The 25,692-nt window shown below is 38.5% G+C and overlaps 1 protein-coding gene across 2 annotated transcripts in view; it reads left to right on the forward strand.

Annotated features, from left to right (window-relative positions):
• Positions 1-765: 765 nt before the first annotated feature.
• cc2d2a (coiled-coil and C2 domain containing 2A) overlaps positions 766-25,692 on the forward strand; it is a 39,707-nt gene continuing 14,780 nt past the window's right edge. The window contains exons 1-26 of one of the 2 annotated variants that reach the window (XM_079588203.1): positions 770-850; positions 1,099-1,201; positions 1,302-1,377; positions 2,836-2,892; positions 3,550-3,630; positions 4,235-4,343; positions 5,679-5,770; positions 5,849-5,950; positions 6,673-6,765; positions 8,217-8,435; positions 10,004-10,163; positions 10,241-10,377; positions 12,021-12,152; positions 15,084-15,293; positions 15,369-15,475; positions 15,910-16,050; positions 16,123-16,279; positions 19,354-19,598; positions 20,607-20,784; positions 20,868-21,021; positions 21,656-21,803; positions 21,880-22,018; positions 22,235-22,438; positions 23,406-23,498; positions 24,091-24,182; positions 24,569-24,583. In XM_079588203.1, coding sequence (XP_079444329.1) covers positions 1,188-1,201; positions 1,302-1,377; positions 2,836-2,892; positions 3,550-3,630; positions 4,235-4,343; positions 5,679-5,770; positions 5,849-5,950; positions 6,673-6,765; positions 8,217-8,435; positions 10,004-10,163; positions 10,241-10,377; positions 12,021-12,152; positions 15,084-15,293; positions 15,369-15,475; positions 15,910-16,050; positions 16,123-16,279; positions 19,354-19,598; positions 20,607-20,784; positions 20,868-21,021; positions 21,656-21,803; positions 21,880-22,018; positions 22,235-22,438; positions 23,406-23,498; positions 24,091-24,182; positions 24,569-24,583 — 3,155 coding nt within the window. In that variant the 5' untranslated portion in view covers positions 770-850; positions 1,099-1,187. Of the gene's footprint in view, positions 1,202-1,301; positions 1,378-2,835; positions 2,893-3,549; positions 3,631-4,234; positions 4,344-5,678; positions 5,771-5,848; positions 5,951-6,672; positions 6,766-8,216; positions 8,436-10,003; positions 10,164-10,240; positions 10,378-12,020; positions 12,153-15,083; positions 15,294-15,368; positions 15,476-15,909; positions 16,051-16,122; positions 16,280-19,353; positions 19,599-20,606; positions 20,785-20,867; positions 21,022-21,655; positions 21,804-21,879; positions 22,019-22,234; positions 22,439-23,405; positions 23,499-24,090; positions 24,183-24,568; positions 24,584-25,692 lie in introns of both variants that reach the window. The other variant, XM_079588204.1, reaches the window with a different exon arrangement.

Here is a 25,692-nt window from a genome sequence, read left to right on the forward strand (position 1 = left end):
ATGCAAACGGGGGGAAAAAGCTCTCTGTAAATCACCCTCTCTGAATTCTGATTGCAACCATCTGAACGGGATCCAATAACATACAGTACAGAATTAATACATGTATACTACTCACCATGTTGGTTGGCTTTGCATTCTTTTGGAAAAGATGAAACTTGAGAAGAAGAAAAAATTCTACAGCTTTAGAGCATATTTTCTGAAGCAAACAGGAAATACTGTTAATATGGTCCTATTTCTTCCACTAACTAATTACTTATTTGCATATTGCAGCCGAATAGTTCTCTTGAGTGGTTTAGAGATCTTAGATTATAATTAAAATCATTATAATCTTAAATTATAAACCCAATACATAGTTGAAATCAAAATGGGGTGTGACGTTTGTTATTATTGGAACTGGTCTGTTTCAGAAATAATATCATTTGATTGATGTAAGGTTGGTTTTGTTTAAATAATCAGGAATAATGAAAGCGGCAAATTTGTGGTATTATAACTTGAGTGCAAATTGTTATTGCATCTAAGACAATATTGCAGTAATCCTTTTGGTTTTAGTTTAAAACGGTAGACCTAATATTTAATAATATTTTTTTTTTCTGAACATATCTTTATTTTTACATTATAGATAAGTTTAGTCGTATTGTAAATATTGCCGTGTACAAACAAAAAAACGACAGAAGAAGAATAAAATAAAATAAACATTAGTGGCGTCAGCAGATTTATGTGATTGACGGGAGTCTGGGCCAATGAAAAGCCGCTCTGACACTGAGTGGGACGGACCGGACGCAAACCGCTGTGGGTTCGGTTGCAGCAGATTATTTACATCCGTTACCAGGCAGCGAGACGCAGCATGACGGTAAAACTCTACCAAAATACATATTTAATATCTGCTCCTTCAGTGAACTAACGCTGTACGCATTGTTGCAGTCTGGAAAGCATTTGCATTCTTTTTTCACTCAGGGTGATGTTTATTTCCTGCACCGAGATAATACAGAGATTTAACGTTACTTACTGCACTGGAACTTACTTTATAAGATAAACATCAGATGTGTGTTTATAGACGACCGTGTGTTGTCCCTCTGTTATAAACTCACTTTAATACAGTTTCATCAAGAAGTGCCCGTGAAGTTACTTCTGATCTGATATGAATTGGGAAGATATCTGACATCAGGAACTAATTCATTGTATTCAAAATGTCTTCGCCCAGGTAACGTTATTCTTCCTTTTTTTTTTACTACTTCAGGAATAAAACACATAAAGTGTGATTGATTGTTGTGAGAGTAAGTTTTCTGTCCTGTTGTCTTCAGTGATGTGCGGGAGAAGATGAGGAAGAAGAGGAGAGAACTGCAGGAGTCTTTAGGAAGAGTCAGAGATGATAAACAGGTTATAATAATAATATAATAATAATAAGCAGTATGCAGAACATTATTAGTACTACTGGGGTTTTCAACCTGTGGTCCGGGGGAAAAGCTTGGAGAAAAAACTCTAAATAAAAAAATTAAAATAAAAAAAAGTATTTAAATAAATTAATTCCAATCAAATAAATAAATACAACGTGATAAAAATACAAATATTAGTTGTTCATCTATTAAATATCTTAAATTAGATTAAAATAAATACATAAAAATTGATATATATAAAATAAATAAAAATAATACATTTAACAGTACATTACTGTAGTGAGTACAACAATATAATGTATCTAAATAACACTAATTTTAGATTCATTATATAGGTTTTTCAGTGTATAAATTGGGTGTTTTTTTATGATAGATTACATTTTAGGACAGGGTCCCTCACACGAGGATGATCATATTTGGGGTCTGCAGCATCTAAAAGATTGAAAACCCCTGGTATAATATAATGGACAGTGATTGCCATGTACTATCTTTGTTGTTCATCACCTGTTTTCTTTTTTAAGCTGTAATAGAGCGAACCTGTCGGGTTCCGGAAATCCGTTCATTTCCTCCATAGGGAAAACCGATTACATTTATAAACCTTTAAAGACTGCCCTACTGTGAGCCATGAGGTTGTTAATCGATAGCATTTGCTTCTGTTGAAGCCGTCAACCTGCATTATTTCAGCTTGGTTTAAAAATAATCGTGTTTATTAGCAGAATTTGAAGTGAAAAACTGCTCCACCCATGATGCAGTACAGACATTACACCAATCAGAGAGTATTAAGAAGAAAACCCCGCCTCTTTAGCTCCGCCCACTCCCATGAAGCACTGCGAATGACGTAATCAAGCCCATCCCTACACTAAAAATATTGACATTTATGCAATAAACTTAAAATATATAGTTTTTATACAATCCCATGAAGCATTGTGAACAGCATAATCAAATAAAAAATGATGTCAAAATATACTACTACTCATTGACAAATGTTGATTATATGTATATATAATTTGTAAATTTTTATTGACAAATAACATTTGTCAATGAATAGTTTTATATTTGATTATGCTGTTCACAATGCTTCATGGGATTGTAGTTATTTCCCTCACTAAAACTACACAGTCTTGTACCAATTTTCAAAACCTTTTTTTTGCTTCAAATCACAGTTTTTATTGTTGTGTTTCGCCTCGTTGCCGTCTGGTTTGGTTCGTTGCTAATATCCCTTTACCGATATTTTTAAATCCCTATGGGAGAAATGAATTAAAAAGAAAAACTTCCGGAACCAGTGCCGCTGGAAAAGTGTGCAGGCACTATATGCACATCATATTTGCTGTATATTTTACATCTGAAGTTGCTAGACATGTTTGTTATATTAGCAGCTTGTCAAGCAGAATAAAGCTGCACACATGAATGTCATTGTCAAGTCTGTGCTGGTCTGCTGTAGGCTCTGGTTGCGTCAGACTGGGATCTGTCTCAGGACAATGGTCACACTGCGGTGGAGGTTGGTGGTTCTGGACTCACCTTTTCAGCTTCCTCTAGTGCTCTAACACTTCCTGCTAGGCTTTCCTTCAGTATTCTCCCTCACACACACGCACTCTGTCATCACACACTCTCCAGAATCTCCACACTGCTCTTATTCACACAAGTGGAGCGTGATTTAAGGACTGAAGAAGAGCACCACACCTGTAGATGTGTCTTAAAACTGGTGCATATGATTCCAAGTCTTCTGCTTTTACATGAAGCATATGGACCAGTTTGATTTGAATAGGCTGAGTAACACATTTCATTCAATGCTTTTCTTCTTTCAATGGCTCTCTTCATCATTCTTCTTGTGTCCAAGCATGTGACTTCCTTAAAAACTGCTTCTGACCAGAATTTATTTGAGGATTTAACCCTGGATTTATTTGAGATAACCGCAATAATTGGGTTTAATTGGACTGCAATATTATATTATATTATTTATTTATTTTTAAACCTGTTGGACTTGTTTTTGACTTTTAACCAGAATTCTGAAAACCTACAAATTGAAAAAATCTATATGTTCACAGTGGACTTAAATATAGACATTTAAAACACACACACACACACATATATATATAGTGCTGATGATCATATATATTATTTTTTTATTGTAATATTCCTAAATATGTTATTTTAGATGCTGGCAGGTGGAGAAGAGGACCCGGGTGAGGCACTCAGACGCTCAATGATGGCAAAGAGAATGAAAAAAAAGAAGAAGGTCAGGACTGTGCTAACTTTTTATATAGTTATATAGTTTATAGTTACCAATATACAATATATATATTTTTTTTTTACAATGACTACTACAATAAAAAAACGTATAAATAAAAAAATAATCATGGATATTTCATTACCGGTACTATTATTTTAATTAATTTTTTAGAAAATGGTTATTAAAAGATAAGTTATTATACTGCAATCAATTTTAATCATTAATTTATTTATTTTCTTTTTGACACAATGACTTCTACAACAATAAAAAACATACTTATGAATATTCTGTTACTATTTATTTATTTAGAAGATGAGAATAAAAAGCAATCAGTTTGAACAATTTATTTGCTTCTTTTTTTGATACGATGAATACCACAACAATAAAACATAATGTTAATTATTATTACTGTTGTGCTATTCTCATCATTATTCTGATTTTAGAAAATGAATGGCTATTAAAAAGTCAAGTAATAACTTTCTTTTGCAAACTAAAGTACAACAGTGTGAATACTGGTGCGTAAGATCCTCCCTCTCAGAGGCCTCATAAGACCTCACGAGGCACTGGGGTTGCTTGTGTCTGATGTGTGCGTGTGGTGTCCGTGGTGAAGCTGCTGAAGGAGATGCCGGTGGAGTCTCCTCCAGACGAGGAGCTGACAGCAGTGCAGGAGCAGGACAGACCTCATGATGATGATGATGATGATGTACAGCCAGTGAGAGGTGAGGGAACTCTCCGATTATAGACGTCATTACAAAGCCTGGGTTTCACTAGGGCTGGGTGCCATGACTGTATATAGCATGTGACAACTAGGGTTGACAAAATAAGGGACTAGGGTTGACAAAATAAGGGACACCCATTCACATCCCCCCCCCCCCCCCCCCCCATAGAGCTTTTCGACCATTTTTTTATATAATTGTACAAATTTAAAGTTTGCCACTTTGCAACTGTTTATGTGTGTTTTGCGTTGTTTCTGATTTTGAGGTTGAATTTTGTCAATCTTCTAAACAGGGTCCGACCTTGATGTAATTTGATTTTAATCATAATGTAACATTTTAGAAAAACAGATTTTTGCCTTTACAAAAAATGCTCAACTTTGACAAAAAGTAATTTTTATTGTTATAATTGTGATTTCATAATATGTAGGTATGAATCCAACTAAAAACTAGTGAAAATATGTATTTTAGTCAAATAGCAAATTGTGTAGCTCTGCAGCCATCTACTAAAGTGATCATTTCTTTACTTTTAAAACCATTTTCCAAAAGATGGGCAAAAATCTTACACGACTAAACCATGTCAAATTATCCATATCCATGAACGTTAGAAATGTGGGTCTTTTATAAAGTTAATTTTACTTAAAAAAAAAAAAAACTGTTTTTGTATAAAAAAATATTTATTTCTTTATTTATATAGCCTAAATTAAAAAATCTATAATAAATCCTCCTAAAACTATAAATCCTAAAAAAAACTATTATGTTGTTTCAAAATTACATTTTGTTGAAACAACACAAGTGTGACTTTTTTCCCCCCACACTAACATAAAAAACAGATATTATTCAAATTGATTTACATTTTTTTGTAGATCTAGAAAGTGTTGTCAACCGTGCAAAGTCTCACGCCATTTGGACAAAGATAATTTTGTATTTATTTCAGCAAACGTCATTTGGGGTCAGAGACCAGAACAGCGCACGAGGGGTTAAAAAATGTGCAGGTTTACAGCGCATGTTCACGAGACTCCGTCGCTATAGAAACAAAGACGCTAAAATGCAATCACGCAATGAGCTTCTCTACTACGACATTGATTTCTTTATATTTGCTATTAGTATTATCCATACTGCAAAATCCTTATGTTTTTATTCAACTATATGTGGGCCTAATGTAAAATACGGGACAAATCGCGTCCCTTATTGATTTGATACGGGACGCATCATCTTACTTGTAAATACGGGATGATTCCGTATTTTAAGGGACGGGTGGCAACCCTAGTGACAACAAAAAAAAAAAAGCTGTTTGGTTTCTGTGCACACTATTCTTAGGACTCCTTACAATCTCTCTAGATCTTCCTCCTCGTCCCGCGATGAGGCCGGGATCCAGCCAATCAGAGAACACCATGAGACAGCGCATGACGGAGAAGCTGAGAGCAGCGAAGGTGAAGTTCGTCTAAAATAGGAAATGTATTTGAGGATATATTTCAGAATACTGACTCACAGTTGTGCCGTCCCCTCAGTCTAAAGCGGCTAGTCTTCTAGAGCAGGAAAGCATCATTGAGCCCGCCAGCCGCCTGCAGAGTCTACGGGACCGGGAGACCCTCACTCGATTCGACAGAGACGTAAGAAAAATCTCAACATGTAACGTATGAAAAGTTCAATTGTCCTGGGATGGTCATGTTTAAAGCATTCTTTGTCTCATTTAGTTTCTCTGTCACCATAAACCAAATATTATAATGTGTACTGCCGTTCAAAGTTTGGCGTCAGTAAGATTTATTTTATTTATTTTTTAAAGAAATTTTTGTATTTAAAGAAATTAATATTTTTATTCAGCAATTATGATTAAATTGTGTTACAAAATATTTGTATTTAAAGTAAATGCTGCTATTTTGAACTTTCTATTCATCAAAGAATCCTGAAAAAAGTATCACCGTTTCCACAAAAAGTACGACTGTTTTCAACATTGATAATAAATAATAATCAGGAAAGTTTCTTGAGCATCAAATCCTCATATTATAATGATTTCTGGAGGATCATGTGACACTGAAGACTGATAATGTTGCTGAAAATCCAGCTTTAATCACAGGAATAAATTACATTTTACAATATATTACGATAGAAAGCTGTTTTTACGGTACTTTTAAATAAATACATTTAAATAATTGCAGTCTTGGTGGTGAGCATAAGAGACTTCTTTCAAAAACATAAAAAAACAACAACTTTTGAACAGTAGTAAATACAAATGATTTTATAATTACCGTGAGAGTAAAAAACACCACCTCTTGTTTAGAAGTTTGAAATGTGATCTGATCTGCTGTCATCCTGTCACGCTGTCCTCCTCCAGACGGACCCAGATCTACGGGCTGATGAAGACTCATCCTTCACTGCCAGGCTGAAGTTTCGTGACGTGGCCAGACGGGCAACCACAGACAAAAGGGTAAGAGACTCGAGACTACTGCTTCTGCTGCCAGGGCAAACGCATCCTCAGAGTAAAGACAGCAATAGATATTACATATTATAAAAGGATAGATTCTGACTTTGTAATATTTCTTTACACTCTACATTGTGCATAGTTGCACGTGTGTATTAATAAAGATGATATTTCCCACATCAGGGGCCTCGTTTATAACCGTTGCGTACGCACGAAACAGGGCCAGAGGCGTACGCCACTTCCGACGCATAAGTTGTGATTTATAAAAAACAAACTTGACGGGAAAATGTGCGCACCTGCGTACGAACGGTTTGGAGACGGAGCAGTTTGGCGACACCGATGGTGAGCTGGAGTTAAATGTCTTTTTGGTCACTTTTAGACAGAAAATCTAAATAAATGTATACATATACAGAAAGATAATACAAATATAATTTCACTCACCAAGCCTATCACTTGAAGCAAATATCCACATCTTAAATGTCCGAGCCAGCGAGCGCGTTGGGCCGTTTATTGAAACTGACGCATATCTAACGGCAGATTAAGTAAAAAATCTTCATTATGAGTCCTAATCATAAATACAGTGGATGTTCACAATAACAGTTTAAATAAATAAAATAATGATTTGTTTTAATTCTGATATAAACATTTAGATTAAATATGCCATTCTCATTAATAGAGTTAAACTACATGAAATCATTACTGAGAAGTTACAAAAAAAATGATATTCAATAAATATAAATATTTGTTGCGGATGCAATGCCTTTGAACACTTTTCCTCTGGCATGCTGTGTTTTAATGTTTTAACTGGAGAAATAATTGCTTCTCATGATAATAGCAGATTGTCTGAGAAAATAGTTTCGTGCAAATAATGCACAACGAGGTCTATCTGTTCCATTAAAAATATAAATCAATTAAAAATACTATTTGGTCAGTGGACAAGATTGAGAAAAACTTTCTCTGAAATGTATTTTACACTATTTTATTTATTTATTCAAAAACAAGGCAATGAGAGGCTCCTAAATTTTTTTTTTTCATTGAATGTGGCGGCACATCCGTATTTAATTTTTTCATAATGTCCTGTACCGTTAAACATGTTATCACGTGGATGAATAATCATATGCAAATGATATGCAGATGAGGATATGCATAGTAAAACGAGGCGTTGTAAGCTCCATATATGGTTATTTCGGGGAGGAGACGCATGTGCACAATCTTCCGCTGACTGGGATTATAAAGTGAATCCTGCAGGTTCTGGCGTACGCACGCTTTTATATGTCTGAATATTTTGTTGCGTACGCCGTTTTTGGCTTTTGGGCGCACGTACACTTTTAGTAAGGATCCTACGCACAGTTTTATAAATGAGACCCCAGGTGAAGTATGTGAACAGAATTAATTAAGAAATACTTTAGAAATCCTCAAATCCTGACATAGATGTGTGTGTGTTTGGTTCTGAGCAGACCGAGGCTGGTTTGCCGACCGCTGAAGAGGCGTACAACTTCTTCACCTTCAACTTCGACCCCGAGCCTCAACAGCAACCCCGACGCAAGAAAAGACGTCCCGGGAGAAGAGAAGCAGAGGAGGAAGGAGAGGGGGAAGCAGGGGAAGGAGATGGAGAGGATGAAGAAGAAGGGGAGGAAGAGAGGGAGTGTGAAGGAGAGGAAGAGTCTGAAGCCAGGGTGAGTCGTGTTTATGTGTTTGTTTCTGATTACAATAAACAACAAAGGCTGTTTATGGTATGTGTGCTTTATGTTAAGATGGACACTAACAAACAACAATGCAATTTCCACATGTAAATTATATCAGTGACCAAACGTTGTCCATTCAATCAGCAGACATGTTTTAGGGTCCGTGAACCAAAATATTAGATGAAAAATGAGGGCTGTCAACATTAACACATGCGATTAATTCAAAATTAAGTACATTCAGATGTGTGTTTTTGACTGTTTTTCTGTTCAGTTGAAGGCCATAAATGCTGTGTTTATAAGTTTTGATGTGATTTAGGTGGTTTGTATTGTTGTTGCTAATGATTTGATAAGATATTGTGTCTGTAAATAGGTGTTTCTACTAAAAAAAGTATGACTTTTTTTACATTGCAAATCTTTAAATGCCGTTTTCTCAAAAAAAATGTTTTTGTCATTCTCCAGTACAAATATCTCAGCCTATGTAGCACCGATGTACACCAAACTTCCCAGTTATACACTTAGCAGTATTCTGAAGATATTTTTTTCAGAGGGATTTGTTAATAAATCATTCCTGGCCTGATTTATGTGACATTTTAATAAAAAAATATGGCGAAAATCTATTTTTTAAGGCTATGGACAGTATATTTTGATTTCCTAGGTAATGAAAGCATATATCCTGACATCCCTCTGAATTGTTTTCATCTTGTGTGTAATCAAAATGAAAAAAGAATTTTGCACCTGACTTTATCATTATGTTCAGATCTATCTACTGAAGATATAATCATGCATATTTAATGAGATAATACCTAATTTGCACAATTAAACATACAAATTTCAAAAACTTGTAATACATTTTTTTGTATATACTTGTGTAAGTAATCAACTGAGAAAGTTTTATGTTGATATCTATTATTTTAAAATTTTACCCTATTCACCTGTAGTGTCTCGCCTTTAACACAAATAAACTACTGAAGCATGCGAAATTGCTTCATTAACGCAATTTACGTCATGCAGTTAGATGATCTTAAAAGTCTGGAGTTTATCAAGCTGAGCATCCATATGACACAAGCTCATGTGACCCTGGCAGTCTGAAATTTCCATTTGAACCCTTTAACCTGACTTCACTTCTCTGTTCAGATCATTTTAAGCCGCTAAACTCTAGGAAAGTGTTTAGTCCAATAATCCAGTAAGCGAAATCATTCAAACAATCAGTCCAAACTGCAAGTGTGCGATTAATCACGATTAAAAATAGTTAACTATTGTATTGACAGCCCTAGTTCAAATTGATATACATTTTACATGTATTATTTTTATATATGACTGGTCATCTTTTTTCACCTTTTTAATACATTTTTTGCAGTTCATTGAGCAATGACTTATTATACAAATATATTTTCAGTTATCGATGCAGTCTCTCAATTAATATTATCCCATAAAAATTGCATTTATTGTAATTTTAAAGAATTACAACAACAACAACAAGTTTTTGATTAGATATAGCTTACTTCACTACCTTGAAATTTCATATAAACTACCCTTAATGCAATTCAATCCCTGTTTAGGATGAAGATGCTCCACTGGTCAGAGACGAGGAGGAGGATTTGTTCCTCATTGACCAATCAGCACAGGACTTCCTGGAAGTGAGGAGAGCGGAGTATGTGGACTACAGTAGGCGACTGCAGAGGGAGCGAGACACACTGTTTGTTCCCAGCATGAGGACAGGTACACAAACAGAAACGCTCTTGATCTTAACCCTCCTCGAGCAGGTTAAAATGATGTGTGTGCCGTGTGTCCCACAGTTCCTGCCTCCAGTAAGCTGGCCGAGAACGTGCGTCCCCGTTACCTGGAGGAGGAGGGGCTGTATGTGGGCGAGAGGCCACACGTCGGCCTGACAAATCAGAACATTTTGGAAAACCGAATACTCAAGCAGGGCGAGGTAATGAATATATATATATTAGGGCTGTCCGTTAAACGCGTTATTAACGGCGTAAACGCAAACCCATTTTAACGGCGTCAATTTTTTTATCGCGAGATTAACGCCTAGCAAACTTTGTAGTTTTTTTCACATGCTTTTGCAACAACTAGTAACGTTATTAAAACTACAACACCACAGCGGATCTAGCTAGACCAGAAACAAAACAACTGGCGCCGCACACACTTGTCGCCGCACACACTTGTCGCCGCACACACTTGTCACCGCACACACTTGTCACCGCACACACTTGTTTGGGTTTGCGAGCCGCCAAAGAGTGGACGAGAAGCGCAGAGCCGAGCCGCGTCTAGGACAACTGAGCGCGTCTAGCACATCGGACGCGCACTTTCTCAGTTTATGGCCAGCAATAAAAACGCTGAATGGCGCCGCCGGTGTGTGTACACTCATAGATAATAATGTGTTAGAATTTTAAATACGAGCCGCTGCGCGACGCGGCGCTTCTCGTCTGAACGTTACGTTTTGAGTAGATGAATGATGAGCGAGAGACGCCGAAATGGAGGCCAATAAAGATTCTGAATGGAAAGTTTACTTTTAAAAAGTTGCCAAATGGTTCAATTGACAAGACCAAAGTGATCTGTGTGTGTGTCGTTGTGAACTGAGCTATCATCGTCCAGTCTGAAATACCACTTGATAGTCAAGCACACACACAGCTGATGTGTTTACGCCCACTCGTCAATATCAGTAACGTTACCTCGTCAGTATTTCTTTCACCCTTTTATTGATGGATAGTGTTACATTGTGTGAGAGATTATTTGCTCCAAGTGAGAATGTTAGTGTGAAATTGAACACAGTAAATGCCAATGTTGTTTTCAATAATTAAAAAAAACATTTGCACAAAGCAAGCCGATCCACTTTTCCATGTTGATAAGAGCATTAAAATGAGAAAAAAAATAATGGGACAAAAAGAAATCAAGAGACATTTAGAATAGATAAAAATGTGCGATTAATCGCGATTAAATATTTTAATCGTTTGACAGCCCTAATATATATACATATACTAACTTCTATAAAAATTAGGGATGCACCGATATGAAAATTTTGTCTGATACCGATAATTCTTTATATTTGAAAGCCGATAATCAATATACAATATGAGATTCCACAGGACATCAGAACTATAACATCAACAAGACTATTTAAAATAACATTTGCTCGCCATCTAATGGACAGGTATATCTGTGACCACTGAGATGGCTTTATGGCCTCCCCCTGATACTTATTTTCTTGGTTTGTGTGTTTGCTGTTGTCTTGTCTAGGAGTTTTGTTGTGTATGTGGTATTTATGTTCTGCAGAGCAGGAACCTGCTGAAAATCAGCCCGATTTTCTTTAATATTTTCCTGTTTAAAAATAAAAATAAAATACAGTATAAGCCGATAAATCTAAATCCAAGTTTTTATATTTTTTTTTTACAAAAACAAAAGTCTCACCATTAAAATCCATGTGTGAACATATAGCGGCCGATACCGATATTGTGGCCGATATATTGCGCATCCTTAATAAAAATGATACTGTAAAAAACTCATGTTTACAAATGCATATAAAAACATATAAATTATCTGTAATGTGGGTGTGTGTGGTTTCTGCAGGGCAGGAAGTGGTTTGGAGACGATGGGCGTATTATGGCTCTGCCCGACCCAATCAAAGAGTCCTCCTCCAGACCGCCTCTTTTCCACCTGGAGGACGAGCTGGACCCTGCGCTGCAGACGGCCTACAGGAAGGTCAGAGATCCAGCTAATGATAACTATAATCACATTAGATTCTGTGAGGTTTTATTCTCGGAAGCTTTGCGTTTTTTAACGAGCTGATAACATATTTAAACACACATCAATATTTCTTAATTATTTACTTATGTGGCAAATAGGCGTTCGGTAATAAGCACTTTGCGTCGGTTTCCTGATCACCATGTTTGGGTTTATTTTGTGATAACAACTGGCTGGATGTACATAATGTTTTATATCACAAACACATTTTTTGACAGTGTTAATGTACAAGTTCCCAGGCTATATTTATCAAAAAATAACTAGTTATTAGATTTGCCAAAGTTTCAAAGGAAGCATGACTCGTATTAAATGCACTGGTTTTGGATGACAGTTTTATATGGTCCCAAGGCTCCAGTCCAGACCCCTGATGCTTGTCTTGCGATGAAGAATCCGTTGTTTTCTTTCCCACATAACATTATTGAAATCAACACAGGACCCTGTTCACAATCTAGTTTACTTTTTCTTTTTTTTCTTTTTCTTTTGATTTTAGAAGATAATTAATTCCAGGTACCTCAGGTCACTAGGTCTGCAGAACATGGAATAAAATATCATGGCAAGTTGTGAAAATTTGTGTTGTAAATATTTTTTTACAAGCTTATCTTAGCTCTAAATCTTTAATGCGCTTTTACGACTTTTGAAAATCATGTTAAAATGCAATCCTGTAATGTTTACTAGCAGTTTTTGGTTTCAAATCCTCCATGCAGTGTGTTTCCAGGCAATATGAACTGCCAATAATATTTGTTGAGATGAGAGGTGTGAGAACGGAGATGGGATCCAGATGTGTGGTGATGTCACGGATTCTGCTGTGAGACGGGGCAGTGAGGTCACATGTGCCGGTCACGCCTTACAGAACTCAAAATAGGAGATATGTAATGGATATTAGGATGTACACACACACACACACACACACACACACACACGGAGTGATAACACACCCACTCAGCCATGTGTGTTTAATAAATCGAGATACTTGAGTATTATGATTGCTGGATGCAAATTGAAATGAATCAGAAGAACATGCCATGAGGACATCTGAATATTAAAGTGCTCACAGACATGTGGAGCTAATTGACACAAAGTGTTCTGGTAATGCAACCCATTAAAACATAAAAGAGTGAAAATGAGAAACATGAAGTGGATATCAGGAGTGCATGGCTGATAACCAATGAGAAAGCCACAGTATACTTAGTCCTCATGCACAGTACAGTACAGTCGAGGAGTAGTGTTGACTATCAACCATTCAACCCGGTTACCTAAGAAAGAAAAACTATTACAGGCACTTGCCATGGTACGCTACAAAATAGGACCTGACACAATTGACCCTTCGCAGGGAGCTTGATTGACAGGTGACCTGACCAATCATACTTCAACATCCGCCAATTTTGTCGGAAAAAGCAGTCAGGAGAGTTAGTAGATTAACATGGGAGGATTTGAGCTTGAGAAGCGGAGTGTACTGACGCCTTTCCGCGGTTAAAACAACATTCCTTCTGATGTTCATTCATGTTTATTTGATGCTATAAATGAACTAGAAGGAAGAGATGATCGGTTCACGAGCAGCTTTAACTGAGGCGACACAGCGATCTGTCAGACACATTAAAGAGACACAAAACAGTATTTATTGTTTAATTTTATTTTTTAAAAATGACCAAATTTGAAAGGTGAGACTTTGTTTAATACGTTTAATATCAAAAGTAACCAAAAAGTAACCTGGTCTGTCCTGTCTGTCAGTGTGTTGTCAGTCTCCTCTCTGCTCCGCGATGTGTTTTTCACTGCGTGAGAACATGGTGTGTGTGAGAGCGGCGTAGCTTGTCGAGCATAGCGACAGTAACTAAGGGGGGCGGGTCTTTGCGAACGGTCAATTAAAACAGTTTTTTTTGTTTTTCCATTTTCTTTTAGAACAAGTGATAAACAAAAATGTTGACATGTCAACTCTGATTTGTCACATTTATGTTATGATAAAGTTGCTAAATGCTAAAGTCACGGTACGTGGTATTGAAGCACACGGAGGCGAGGAATAATACTAGGAGATAGACTTACATACTCAATATTCTGGAATATATTCTCAATATTCTGAACCAACAAACACTAAGGGAGAACTGAAGACCTATAAGCTGAACAAACAAAGGGAACTAATAAGTTGATTAACAAGACACGTATGAATGAAATTACTAATTAAACTAATTCTCACTATTAACTAGTTGCAAATTAGCATGTGTTTACTAGGATATTGACTGTTTATTAGTATATATGAAGCACATATTAATGTCTTATTCTGCATGATTATATTCTACATCCCTTAATTCTACCCAATACCTAAACTTAACAACTGCCTTACTAACTATTATTAAGCTGTAATTGGGAGTTTATTGAAGGAAAAATCATAGTTAATAGTTAGTTAATAGTGGGACCTGGACCCTAAACTCATATTTGGAGACAATCTGCTACAAAACTGAAAGGTATCTGTCCGTCCAGGATTGAGCAGTGCAGGGAGATGCAGAGTTTGGGAGCAGCCGAAGTTCATCCTCTGTTATGGAGGATTGTAGAGAAGCAGACGCTGAATCATTGAGATGGACCTTGAGCTTAATGTAGATGTTGAAAAGCCAAAGCTCACTGAGCCAGAGCTGGATCTCTAATCACCTCAGGATAAGAATCCCTAGGGTTGGCAGGAATGTGAATAGACTAATATTAGCATTGACGCCATTCAGTTTATTTAGAGCAGAGTTAAACCACGGGACAAACTTAATATCCTAAAAGTTGTATTCACTGACCCTTTGCTACAAAACATTTACTTTTAAGACTATTAGTGGAAATGCATAATCCCTAATGAATGCATACGTCTTACTGGATGAATGACATATGGTGTTTCCACGGTTGCCGGCTCTGTTTCAGGCTCTGAAGTCGAAGCATGTGAACCTCTACATATCTGGAATGGGCGATCCCCAGTCGGACTACCAGCTGGATGTAGATGTGTCGGGCCTCATCTTCTCCCATCATCCTCTCTTCAGCCGTGAACATGTGCTGGCAGCCCGTCTCGCCCAGCTGTACGATCAGCACCTGACCAGACAGCACAAGAGCCTCACGCGACTCCTGACCGATAAGGTAACGCAGAAGAGGGGCATCAAAACCAAGGTCTTAAAACTCATTCTGAATGTGTGTGTGTGTGTGTTTGTGTAGTTGAACGGCTTGAGGAACACGATACATAATATGCTGGAGCTACACAGAGGAGAGGCTCTGAGTCAGGTGACCCAGCAGAGAATGGCAGAGTACAAACAGGAAGTGAGGTAAGAAACACAGTTCGCACAAGGTGCTTAAAGTACTTGAATTTGACTTTTTGAAATTTAAGTCTTGGAAAACAGCCATATTTGCGAAGAGGTACTTGAAAAATGCTTGACCTATTTAAATTCAATATATAGTCATATATGAGTATTCGAAAAAACACAAATGCAATATTTTCACGCGTATTATATTTTGGATACCTTATATCTGAAATTTGATTAAACAAAATACTAAAGATATTGTTTGATAAGTGCGGTCTCTGATTGTAGTTCTTCAAAACCAAAAAAGTAGTGCTTGAAAAGTCCTCGAAAGTCCTGGAAATTAATTTGACAGTATCTGTACGAACCCTGAAGAAACTTCCAATCACCTCTACCTTCAGTATTATATTTATGATAGTCATTCATTCTGTCACATTTAAATCTGTCGTCTGTATTGTCAGACACACTCGTCAGCTGCGAGATGTGGAGCAGGACAAGGACAGAGCTCTCCTCAAAAGCATCATCAGGGTGTGGAAGGAGCTCAAAGCTCTCCGAGACTTCCAGAGATTCACCAACACGCCTTTCAAACTCTTCGTCAGGAGGTACGTCATCATATGTCATGTGTCATGTGTGTTGTGCTTTGTGTGATGGGACGTGTGGCTTTACCTCTGCAGGGAGAAGGTGGAGAGAGAGCAGGACGAGCAGGAGTGTGAGGATGACATTATGGCGGAAGTGGAAGAGCTGCAGGCGGAGACGGAGGAAGATTATCAGAAGAAGATGAGTGAATACAGAAGACAACATGAGGAATGGAAATCCTGGAAGAGAAAACAGGTATTCTCGCTTGCATTCTCATTGCTAGTCGCCTTGTAACTCAATAACTTAAAATCAAGGATTTTTTCTCTTTGTCCCTGCAAAACAGGTCAATGTTAATAGCCACTTATGTTTTGTCTTAAAGGAACACTCCACTCTTTTTGGAAATATGCTCATTTTCCCAGCTCCCCTAGAGTTAAACAGTTTTACCATTTTTTTAATCCATTCAGCCGATCTCCGGGTCTGGCGGTAGCACTTTTAGCATAGCTTAGCATAGATCATTGAATCTGATTAGACCGTTAGCATCTCTCTCAAAAAAATGACCAAAGAGTTTCGATATTTTTCCTATTTTAAATTTGACTCTTCTGTAGTTACATCGTGTGCTAAGTCCGACGGATAATGAAAAGTTGTGATTTTCTAGGCCAATATGACTAGGAACTAAACACTCATTCCTGCGTAATAATCCAGGAACTGCTGCCGTACCAGCAGCGCAATGATATTACGCAGCGCCTGAAAATAGTCCCCAGCTCCGTAACTTCCAACGTGACTGGCACTAAGTGTGTAATATCATTGCGCTGCTGTACGGCAGCAGTTCCTGGATTATTACGCAGGAATGAGAGAATAGTTCCTAGTCATATTGGCCTAGAAAATCACAACTTTTTATTTTCCTTCGGCCTTAGTACACGATGTAACTACAGAAGAGTCAAGTTTAAAAGAGGAAAAATATCGAAACTCTTTGGTGATTTTTTTGAGAGAGATGGTAACGGTCTAATCAGATTCAATGATCTATGCTAAGCTATGCTAAAAGTGCTACCGCCAGACCCGGAGATCGGCTGAATGGATTCGAAAACGGTAAAACTGTTTAACTCTAGTCTAGGGGAGCTGGAAAATGAGTGGAGTTTTCCGACTATTTCCAAAAAAAGTGGAGTGTTCCTTTAAAGGGGACCAATTATGCTAAATTCACTTTTGCATGCTGTTTGGACATAAATGTGTTTTGGCAGTGTGTGTACACAACCACCCAATAGTGATAAAAATCCACTCACTCCTTTTTTTTATTAATCCCCATAAATCATAAGCAGTGTCCCCCAACGACCTGTGTTCAGCCATGGGGCTGGTGTGACGTCACTAAAGCCACAGGCCCCGCCCACGAGTGTTGACAGACACTGCCGTTTTAACATAGAACCGCCCTGATCGATTAATAGTGGATAAATACAAGCAGATGTTGTTGGCATCCTTCTGTCTTCGAGAGACAATGGTTTAGAATCTGCACCCAGGTCAGTCTGTGGTTTGGTTGCAGACTCTGCTATGACTGGAGAGTCCGATACAGGAGCGACAGCACCGCTGGCACTTGCTGCAAATGTAAGCAGTGGTGGTGTCAGTGGGGGCAAGCTGAACGCTTTGCTGCCGACGGGTCCTCTTCTCCTCCCACTGCATTGCTCTTTTTTCTTCGGCTAGAAGGACACCGGTCTTAACGGTGGATTGCCAATTTTCGCGGTCCGATGTCACTGCTTCCAAATCAGCTGGGCAGATGCTGCATGCTTTCAAATCTCGCTTGCAGGCGTCCTTGTAGCGCAGGGTTGGCCGTCCAGTTGGTCGTGTTCCTGTGGCAAGCTCCCCGTACAGAACGTCCTTTGGGATTCGACCGTCATCCATCCTGCACAGGTGGCCAAGCCAGCGCAGTCGCCTCTGTGTGAGGATGGTGAACATACTTGGCATACCTGCCTGAGCCAAAATGGCTCTGTTTGTAATACGATCCTGCCAGGTGATGCTCAGGAGTCGTCTGAGGCAGCGCATATGAAAGGCATTCAGTCTTTGCTCTTGGCGAGAATATCCAAGTCCAAGCTTCACTGCCATAGAGGAGGGTGCTCAAGACGCATGCTTGGTACACCTTCAGTTTAGTTTTGAGTGTCAACAGAGTGTTGTCCCAAGCCCTCTTTGCTAGTCGAGCCATGGCGGTAGCTGCTTTGCCTATCCTTATATTGAGCTTGGTATCCAGGGATAGGTTGCTGCAGATGGTGGAGCCAAGTTATACAAATACGTTATAACCGTAATTAAACTAAACTACACCTGTTTTATTTTATTTTATTTATTTATTTATTTATTTTTTTGCACCATGAAATACAAAATGACAAAAAATAATAATAACAAAACATAAAATATATAATCAAAAATAAAACAAATATTATCAATTTAATGATGTGCAGGAAGAGGCAAAAAACCCCAACTGGGCTTATTTAACGCCTCCACCTATAAACATAATTACAATAAAATCAAAACAAAAACATAAAAAACAAAAACATTATATTACATAAAAGTAACAACAAACTAATGAAATGCATATATCCATAACAAACACACAAAAAACACATGCACATACATGTATAAATACACATACCATCAACAAATTTTAATGACGAATACAGTAATGAAAATAATAAACAAAAAATATGATCATAACATTAAAAAATAAATAAAATAAAAAAATAATAATATCTATATAAAAAATTTAGAACAGCAATTAAATGGGCTTTTAAATCTCTTTTATAACATTTTAATGAGGAGGAGTTAATTGCTAAGTGGGAAAAACTGTTCCATAATTTAGTACCCCTAAATCTGATAGTAAATTGACCTCTGCACGTAAGAAACTTTGGAAAATGAAGATCTAATGATTGACGAGTTAAATAAGACCATCTCCATCTCCATACAGCATATTATCTGACTCTGTAGGCATTATTGTCCGACTCCGGGTCGAAATGAACACCGTTACTGAGAGTTTCTGATATTATCATCATTCCTGAGACTGAGCGCGAGCTCGTGAGGCTCCGCCCCCTGTGCCGTGCAGCAGCGGTTCATTAGCATTTAAAGGGCACACACTAAAACAGCGCGTTCTTCTGAGCACCAAAAAGTGACAATTTAAACATGCTGTAAAAAAAATATCTGTTGGTTATTTTTACCTTAAACTTCACATACTCACTCTGGGGACATCAGAGACTTGCATAATGGGTCCCCTTTAAAAACTACTGTTTATGCATCCATAATCCTGTTTGAAACCAGATTGACATGAGATGTTCACAACATGCTTCTGATTCTCTCAGAAAGTCTTAAAGAAAAAGCAGAAAAAGAAAAGACAGCAGGAGGAAGAAGAGGAGGATGAGGAAAGTGAGGAGGAGTTGGGAGAGGAGCCAGAGAAGCCGGATCCTCCAGAGAAACCAGACTCGGGCTCCCTGGAAGAGCAAGTGCGGGAGAAGGCTGCCAGGATCCGCAGGAAACCTGGAGAACCGGTTCTGATTCCAGAACTTACCGTCTCCGGGCCCGTCACCCCCAATGAGCAGTGTCCACGGTGAATGAACACACACACACACACTGATACACTTACCAAAGATCTTCAGGGTTTTGAGTGTCTTTAAAAAGATAAATAAATGAGGGCCGTTCACACAGGATGCGTTTTTCCATTTCACTGCTCTACTTTTCCATTGTTTTTCATTGTAAACACGTGCTAGATGGACGTGTTAAACTGTTGCGCTCGAGTCTTTTGCATGACGCACCATTCTAAAACCGGGGCGCTCAAGTTAAAATGAGTTAAACTTTTTTCGCTTCACTGACCTACGTTCAGTGTGAATGGCCCCTAACGGTTTTATCCAAGGTAAGCAACACTTAGAGTACGTTTATACGACAATGATAGGCTTAAAACTGAGAAGTTTTTCCTTTGAGTTTTCCGCATACAGGCAACACCATTGTCAAAACGATATTTAATGGATGAACCTTGTGGGTATAAATTGGGCAAAAACAATTCACCTAAAACACCTTAACAACCACACAGCAAAGCCTGCAATATTCCAGCAACGCCTTCACAAGTACCCAGGATGTCCAAGCCTCCCCCTCAAGACCCCGTGCTACTGCTAAAACATGTAGAATAGGCCTACCTCGAGGCTGTGACACACGGTTGATCAGTGTCGGGTCATCGTTGAGCATGTTTCAGCCTTGTTTGCAGTGTGTTCTACACCGTTGACTCTAGTAAAACCCCCGTCTGCAGCTTTTTTTGCATGTTTAATCAAGGTATTGTGCTAGTTGTCCATTGGCTTTGTGGTGTGTTAAGGTGACAACACAGTCCGATTTGTTGCTGCTAGTTCTTTGATCTTGGTTTGATGTGTCTGTGCCTTTAGAAAGTCTGGCTCTGGCGAACACCAATAACACCATTACAACCTTAAGACCACTCAGGAGGACACCTTAACAGCTCCCTGAAAACCCCCACCATCAACCCTTGCATTGTTTCAGTCACTTTTGCCTGGGTAAAGACTCAGAGTTTCTCCAGAAAAAGTTAACTAGCTTTTGTTTGTGCCTTGTCTAGTGCCGAGTTTGCTCGTAGAGAGGATGTGTCCAAACGTGCCCTCTTCATCAAGGTCCTGTACAACGATAAAGAAGTCTCCAGAACGGACAGTCGAGCCCTCAACATGGATTTCAGAGTCCACTTTGGTCAGATCTTCAACCTGAAGATTGTGAACTGGCCAGAAAGCATCAAACTGCAGGTACGGTTGGGTTGAGTGTATATGCACAATTCCATTGCCGTTTGTGTGTATGCGTTTAAGACGTCCTGGATGTTGTCTCGCAGGTGTTTGAGGGTGTCGGCTCATCTTCCACACTGCTGGTGGAGGTGTGTGTGCCGGTTCCAGAATCTTCTGTCCTGACTGGCAGTGCACCATCTGAGGAGATGGAGTTCAGCAGCAACCAGAGAGTCACCTTCAACCACGAGGGTGTTGGCAGTGGTAAGTAAGGGATAGTGGACATCCAGCCGGTTGTTATCTCAGAATAAACCCCGACAGGGTGATGAAGACCCCAATGCGAAACAAGAGTTGATATTCAGACGCGGCAAGTTCAAACTAGACGGACATTTAAGAGATACGGTATACAGTCAGTCACACCACTTATTACACAGCATTTCGCCACATAAATAATTATGGAGATATTGATTTCAGATTAAACTGTTATAAAATCATAGCTGTTTTCTTATCATCCAACAGTGTACAAAACAACAGTCACAAAATGGCAGCAGCGTTTGTGTGAAACATGAGAGTTCATGATGCTGGATGGCATAATTAAATAACTACACAAAATATTTGTAATATTTTATTAGCTCACCAACTGCTAAACTTCCACGAAGAAAAAACGTTCCTAGCAAGCGTATAGCGCTGCTGACTTCAGTAACCCGGATGAGCCTGTGTTTCTGTTTTCAGCAGTTGTTATCTGGGAATAACATACCGCTGGATGGCTCGATTGACCAATCAGAATCAAGTATTCCACTGAGCCGTGTAATAAACACTCTTAAACCCTGCCCCCAAAGCAAAGGCTGTGTCAAACTGTAGGAAGACTTCAGATTGTTTTATATCTCATTTGTGGCAGGTGTCCCGTTCTCTTTCGAGACTGACGGCACCAGCACACAGACCCTGCTGACGTCAGGGAAGCTCTCCTGCTGCGTGTCATGGGCGGTAGGGGAAGATGACGTCCCCCTTGCTCCCCCGTCCAGTCAGCCTGGAGGGGGCATGTACAGGTCAGAGCCAGCCCTGCATTAGCGGGTTGTTTTCAGAGTTGTGCTGGATAAGATGGACTGTTTTCTCTCTCTTCAGTGGTCTTGGGCAGATGGACGCTATAGCCTGTATCGGGGCATCTAGTCTGAATGACATGAAGAAATTGGGGAAGTGGGCGGCTGAGTCTCGCCTCGACCCTAACGACCCCAACAACACCTCCATCATGCAACTACTCTCGGTACTCTTCCCAGAATTCTTGAATGCACCTTTAATCATTGCGAGTCACAAGACTGTGCCAATTAGCCATTCTAATTAGAAAAAAGACAAAAACCTTGCCATGGATGGTGAAATATGCAGTTTAGTCATTTAAAAAAATATATTTGAGTACTCAACACCACTGTCGAAAATACCAATAGGAATCTATTATTCTTGGTGTCTCTCTCTGTCTCTGTAGGTGGTGAGTGGTGGAGATGTGGCGGTACCTGAATACTTTCGTCTGGAGCAGCTTCAGGAGGAGTTTAATTTCCTGACCGATGAGGAGCTGCAGCTTTCCCGTCGCTTCCGTCTCCTGAGGCTGCGGAGTCAGGAGGTGGCGGAGTTCCGGCACTTTAAATGCGTCCCCTCCATGGAGCGCGAGATATCCCAAAAAGTGTTCCAGGTGAGATCACTTAACCTCTGTGAAAACCATAGACTGTAAAAAATATGTGTCCGTAGTGTCCGTGACGTCACCCGTAGGTTTCTGAAGAGCATTTTTGAAGCCCAAAGTGGACGGAGCCGACTGTCGCCATCTTGGCAGCGCGTCACTCCCGCATAACAGAAAATGGGCAAAAAGGCGGGATTAGCTGAGGTGACGTGACGCTAACAGAAAGCGGACAAACGGCTGGTATCAGCGGCAATGACCTGTTACTCAAGTGGCCACGCCCTTAATTATGCAGAACTTTAAGGCTTAATATAATTTGAACAGATGAGTTTTAAAAAAATTCACCCCCCTCACAGTTTTCATGAAGGGCAAAATTAAATATATAGACCAAAAGCACATTCTGTACCAGGCTGTAAACATGTTTTTTTTTCTGCTGTAAAATTGGGCATATTAACATGGGGGTCTATGGGATTGACTCTCTTTTGGAGCCTGTCTCTAGCGGCCAGTCGATGAATTGCAGTTTAAGTCACTACCGTGTTGGATTCAAGAGAGAGACCGGAAGGTTGCCGCTCGGTTAAAACGGCCTGTGTCCAACATTTTTACAACAGAACTGTCTGTGAAGTGGTGGGTGTCCTAAGATTGTCCAGACTAGATGAATAGTGTTTGAGAAATATATACTTTATAAAAATGGGAAGACCGTCCTAGGAGTCGAAAAGTTGCATTTAAAGATTAAATAGAATTATTATTATTTTTTAATGGTCAATTATTATAGTTTATTGTAGTGCCACCTAGTGTCGAGTAGATGTCTGTGCAAGGTCATGGCAAGTGTGAATGAAATGTGCAGTTAATGTAGGTTTCCAGCACCTGCAGTGCAATGCAATTACAGTCTTATCTTTTAGGAAGTATTTACCTGTAATTAGTTCATATGTTAATTGAACATATGTAAGAACAAATGGGTGGATTTGTGTCATCATTGTGTTTTCAGGATTATGAGAAGAGACTAAAGGATGGCGAGATCATCGATACAAAAGAGCACATTGATTCACATCGAGCCCTCGTGGCCAAATATCTGCAAAAAGTGAGTTATGGAGTTATTTTGCTTTCTTTCTTACTTGGACTAGCGTTCAAAAGTTTGGGGTCGGGAAGATTTTTACAAATATTTTTGAAAGAAGTCTCTTAAGCTCACCTTGGCTGCATTTATTTAATAAAAAATTTGGAATTATTAGTACAATTTCACATAACTGTTTTCTATTTAAATATACTATGTTAAAATGTAATTTATTCCTGTGATCAAAGCTGGATTTTCACTTTCAGCACCATTACTCCAGCCTTCAGTGTCACATGATCCTTCAGAAATCATTTTAATATGAGGATTTGATGTTAAACGAGCATTTATGATTTTTTTTTTCAAGTTTCTTGTATGAAATTCAAAAGAACAGCATTTATTTAAAAAATAAACATATATATATGTCTTTACTGTCACTTTTGATCAATATAATGCATCCTTGATGAATAAAACTATTATTTAATATTAAATATAAAATCATACCGACCCTAAATATATGTTTTGTCTTTCTGTTTTAAACATGAAAGGACAGTGGACAGTAATGCGAGTTGTGTATAGGATAAATGTGGTGTGTATTCCCTCTTAAATTCTCTGTTTGTCTCAGGTTCGGGAGTCAGTCATTAATCGTTCCCTTATAGCGAAGCATCATTTCATGCTGTCTGATGTGGTTTCGGAGGACGAGGTTCCCAGTATCGGGTAAAACGTCTCTATTGTTGATCTCATTTACTTCATTAGACTTTAAATAGAGGCGTATTGAGGCATCCTCATCTTTAAGACTCCGCCCACTCCTAGATGTCATATTCAGATGTGGTCTGGTACACACACTCACCCAGTAACAAATGCTGCCTGACACGTTCCTTTCAAGCTAAATCCAGTTCATGCACTGTAGTTAATTAAACAAGTATTGTATTTGAGGATGATTGTTATGTAGTAAGCAGTTTATGGTATGTTCATGAGCAGTGTAGTTTGAGCACAGACTGCAGAGCGCCAGTTATGATCTGATATCTGTATAAAGTGATCTTTATTTGACAGCTCTCGTATTTTATTTCTCTTTTTTTTCTCCTGTATGTTTGTATATTCAGTGGTCCAGGTGCTGGGTATGTTCTGAGGATTTTTCAGTTCTTTTTTTCAGTCTTTTGTATTCCTTTATTTTCCTTGTGTTCCTCCCCCTCAGATCTGTGTGTTCATGAGATGCCATTTTCTGTAGAATTAGTCAGTGTAAAGTATGTTAGAGGAGTCCAGTCCCACAATGCAGTGTGTGTGTGTGTGTGTTACTGTGGAAATCACACACTCAGAGAGTGTTTGTGTGTTTGATCTGCTGAATGGTGAGTACTGATAGTGTGTTTAGAGCAACTGTACTAATGTATGTATGTACTCACCCTCATGTTGTTACAAACCCATATCCCTCAAAACAAAGCAAAGCAAACACACCTTTTGAGGTGCAAGTTAAAGGAAAAGACTTAATGCAAAGATAATATAACTACACACTCTCTTAAAGTCCCCCTGTGGTGAAAATCAAGCTTTTAATATTGTTTATATGTCTCTGTGGTGTTTTTAATCTGCTTTAAGACAAGCCATGTGCAAATTCATAAGTCGACAGCATTGCTGAGTATTTTCTGCTTAAAACTGCAGTGAACCAAAGACAGTCTCAAAAACACGGTGTGAAATCGCTGGTGTTTCTGACGTCACAAACTACCTTGTAACCAATCAGATCAACGTGTGATCGTCAACGAGTGGATCTCTGAGCTGAGTGAGTGAGTGGAGGCGGGGCTCATTTGCATATGCATAGAATATACTAAATGAGGCCAGGGTGTCGAGTTACATTCAAGCTATTTTTAGGCATGAATTTTCAAGGAAAATGTTTAAATGTGGAATTTTGGTGATCAAAGATGAGTTTTAAGTGATAAAATTATTGACTACAGGGGGATTTTAAGCACTTTTTATTATTTATATACAACAAGTAGCCTTTGTCAAGGTATAATTCCTATTTAGGAATAGGTAGGAATTGCCGAAACGTTGGTAATAATAAAATGTGCTTCAGGGAGTGTGTGCAGTTATATTCTCTTTGCATTATGTTCCAAACCCAATGCCATTCTTTCTTTGTGGAGCACTAAAGGAGAGGTTTAGCTGAGTGTTCAAGCTGCTCTTTTCCATATAATGAAATCATACATCAACCAACATTATAAAATGATTAAAGCTTTGTGTG

Source organism: Phoxinus phoxinus (assembly GCF_949152265.1).
Source record: "Phoxinus phoxinus genome assembly, chromosome: 18".
NCBI lineage: Eukaryota > Metazoa > Chordata > Actinopteri > Cypriniformes > Leuciscidae > Phoxinus > Phoxinus phoxinus.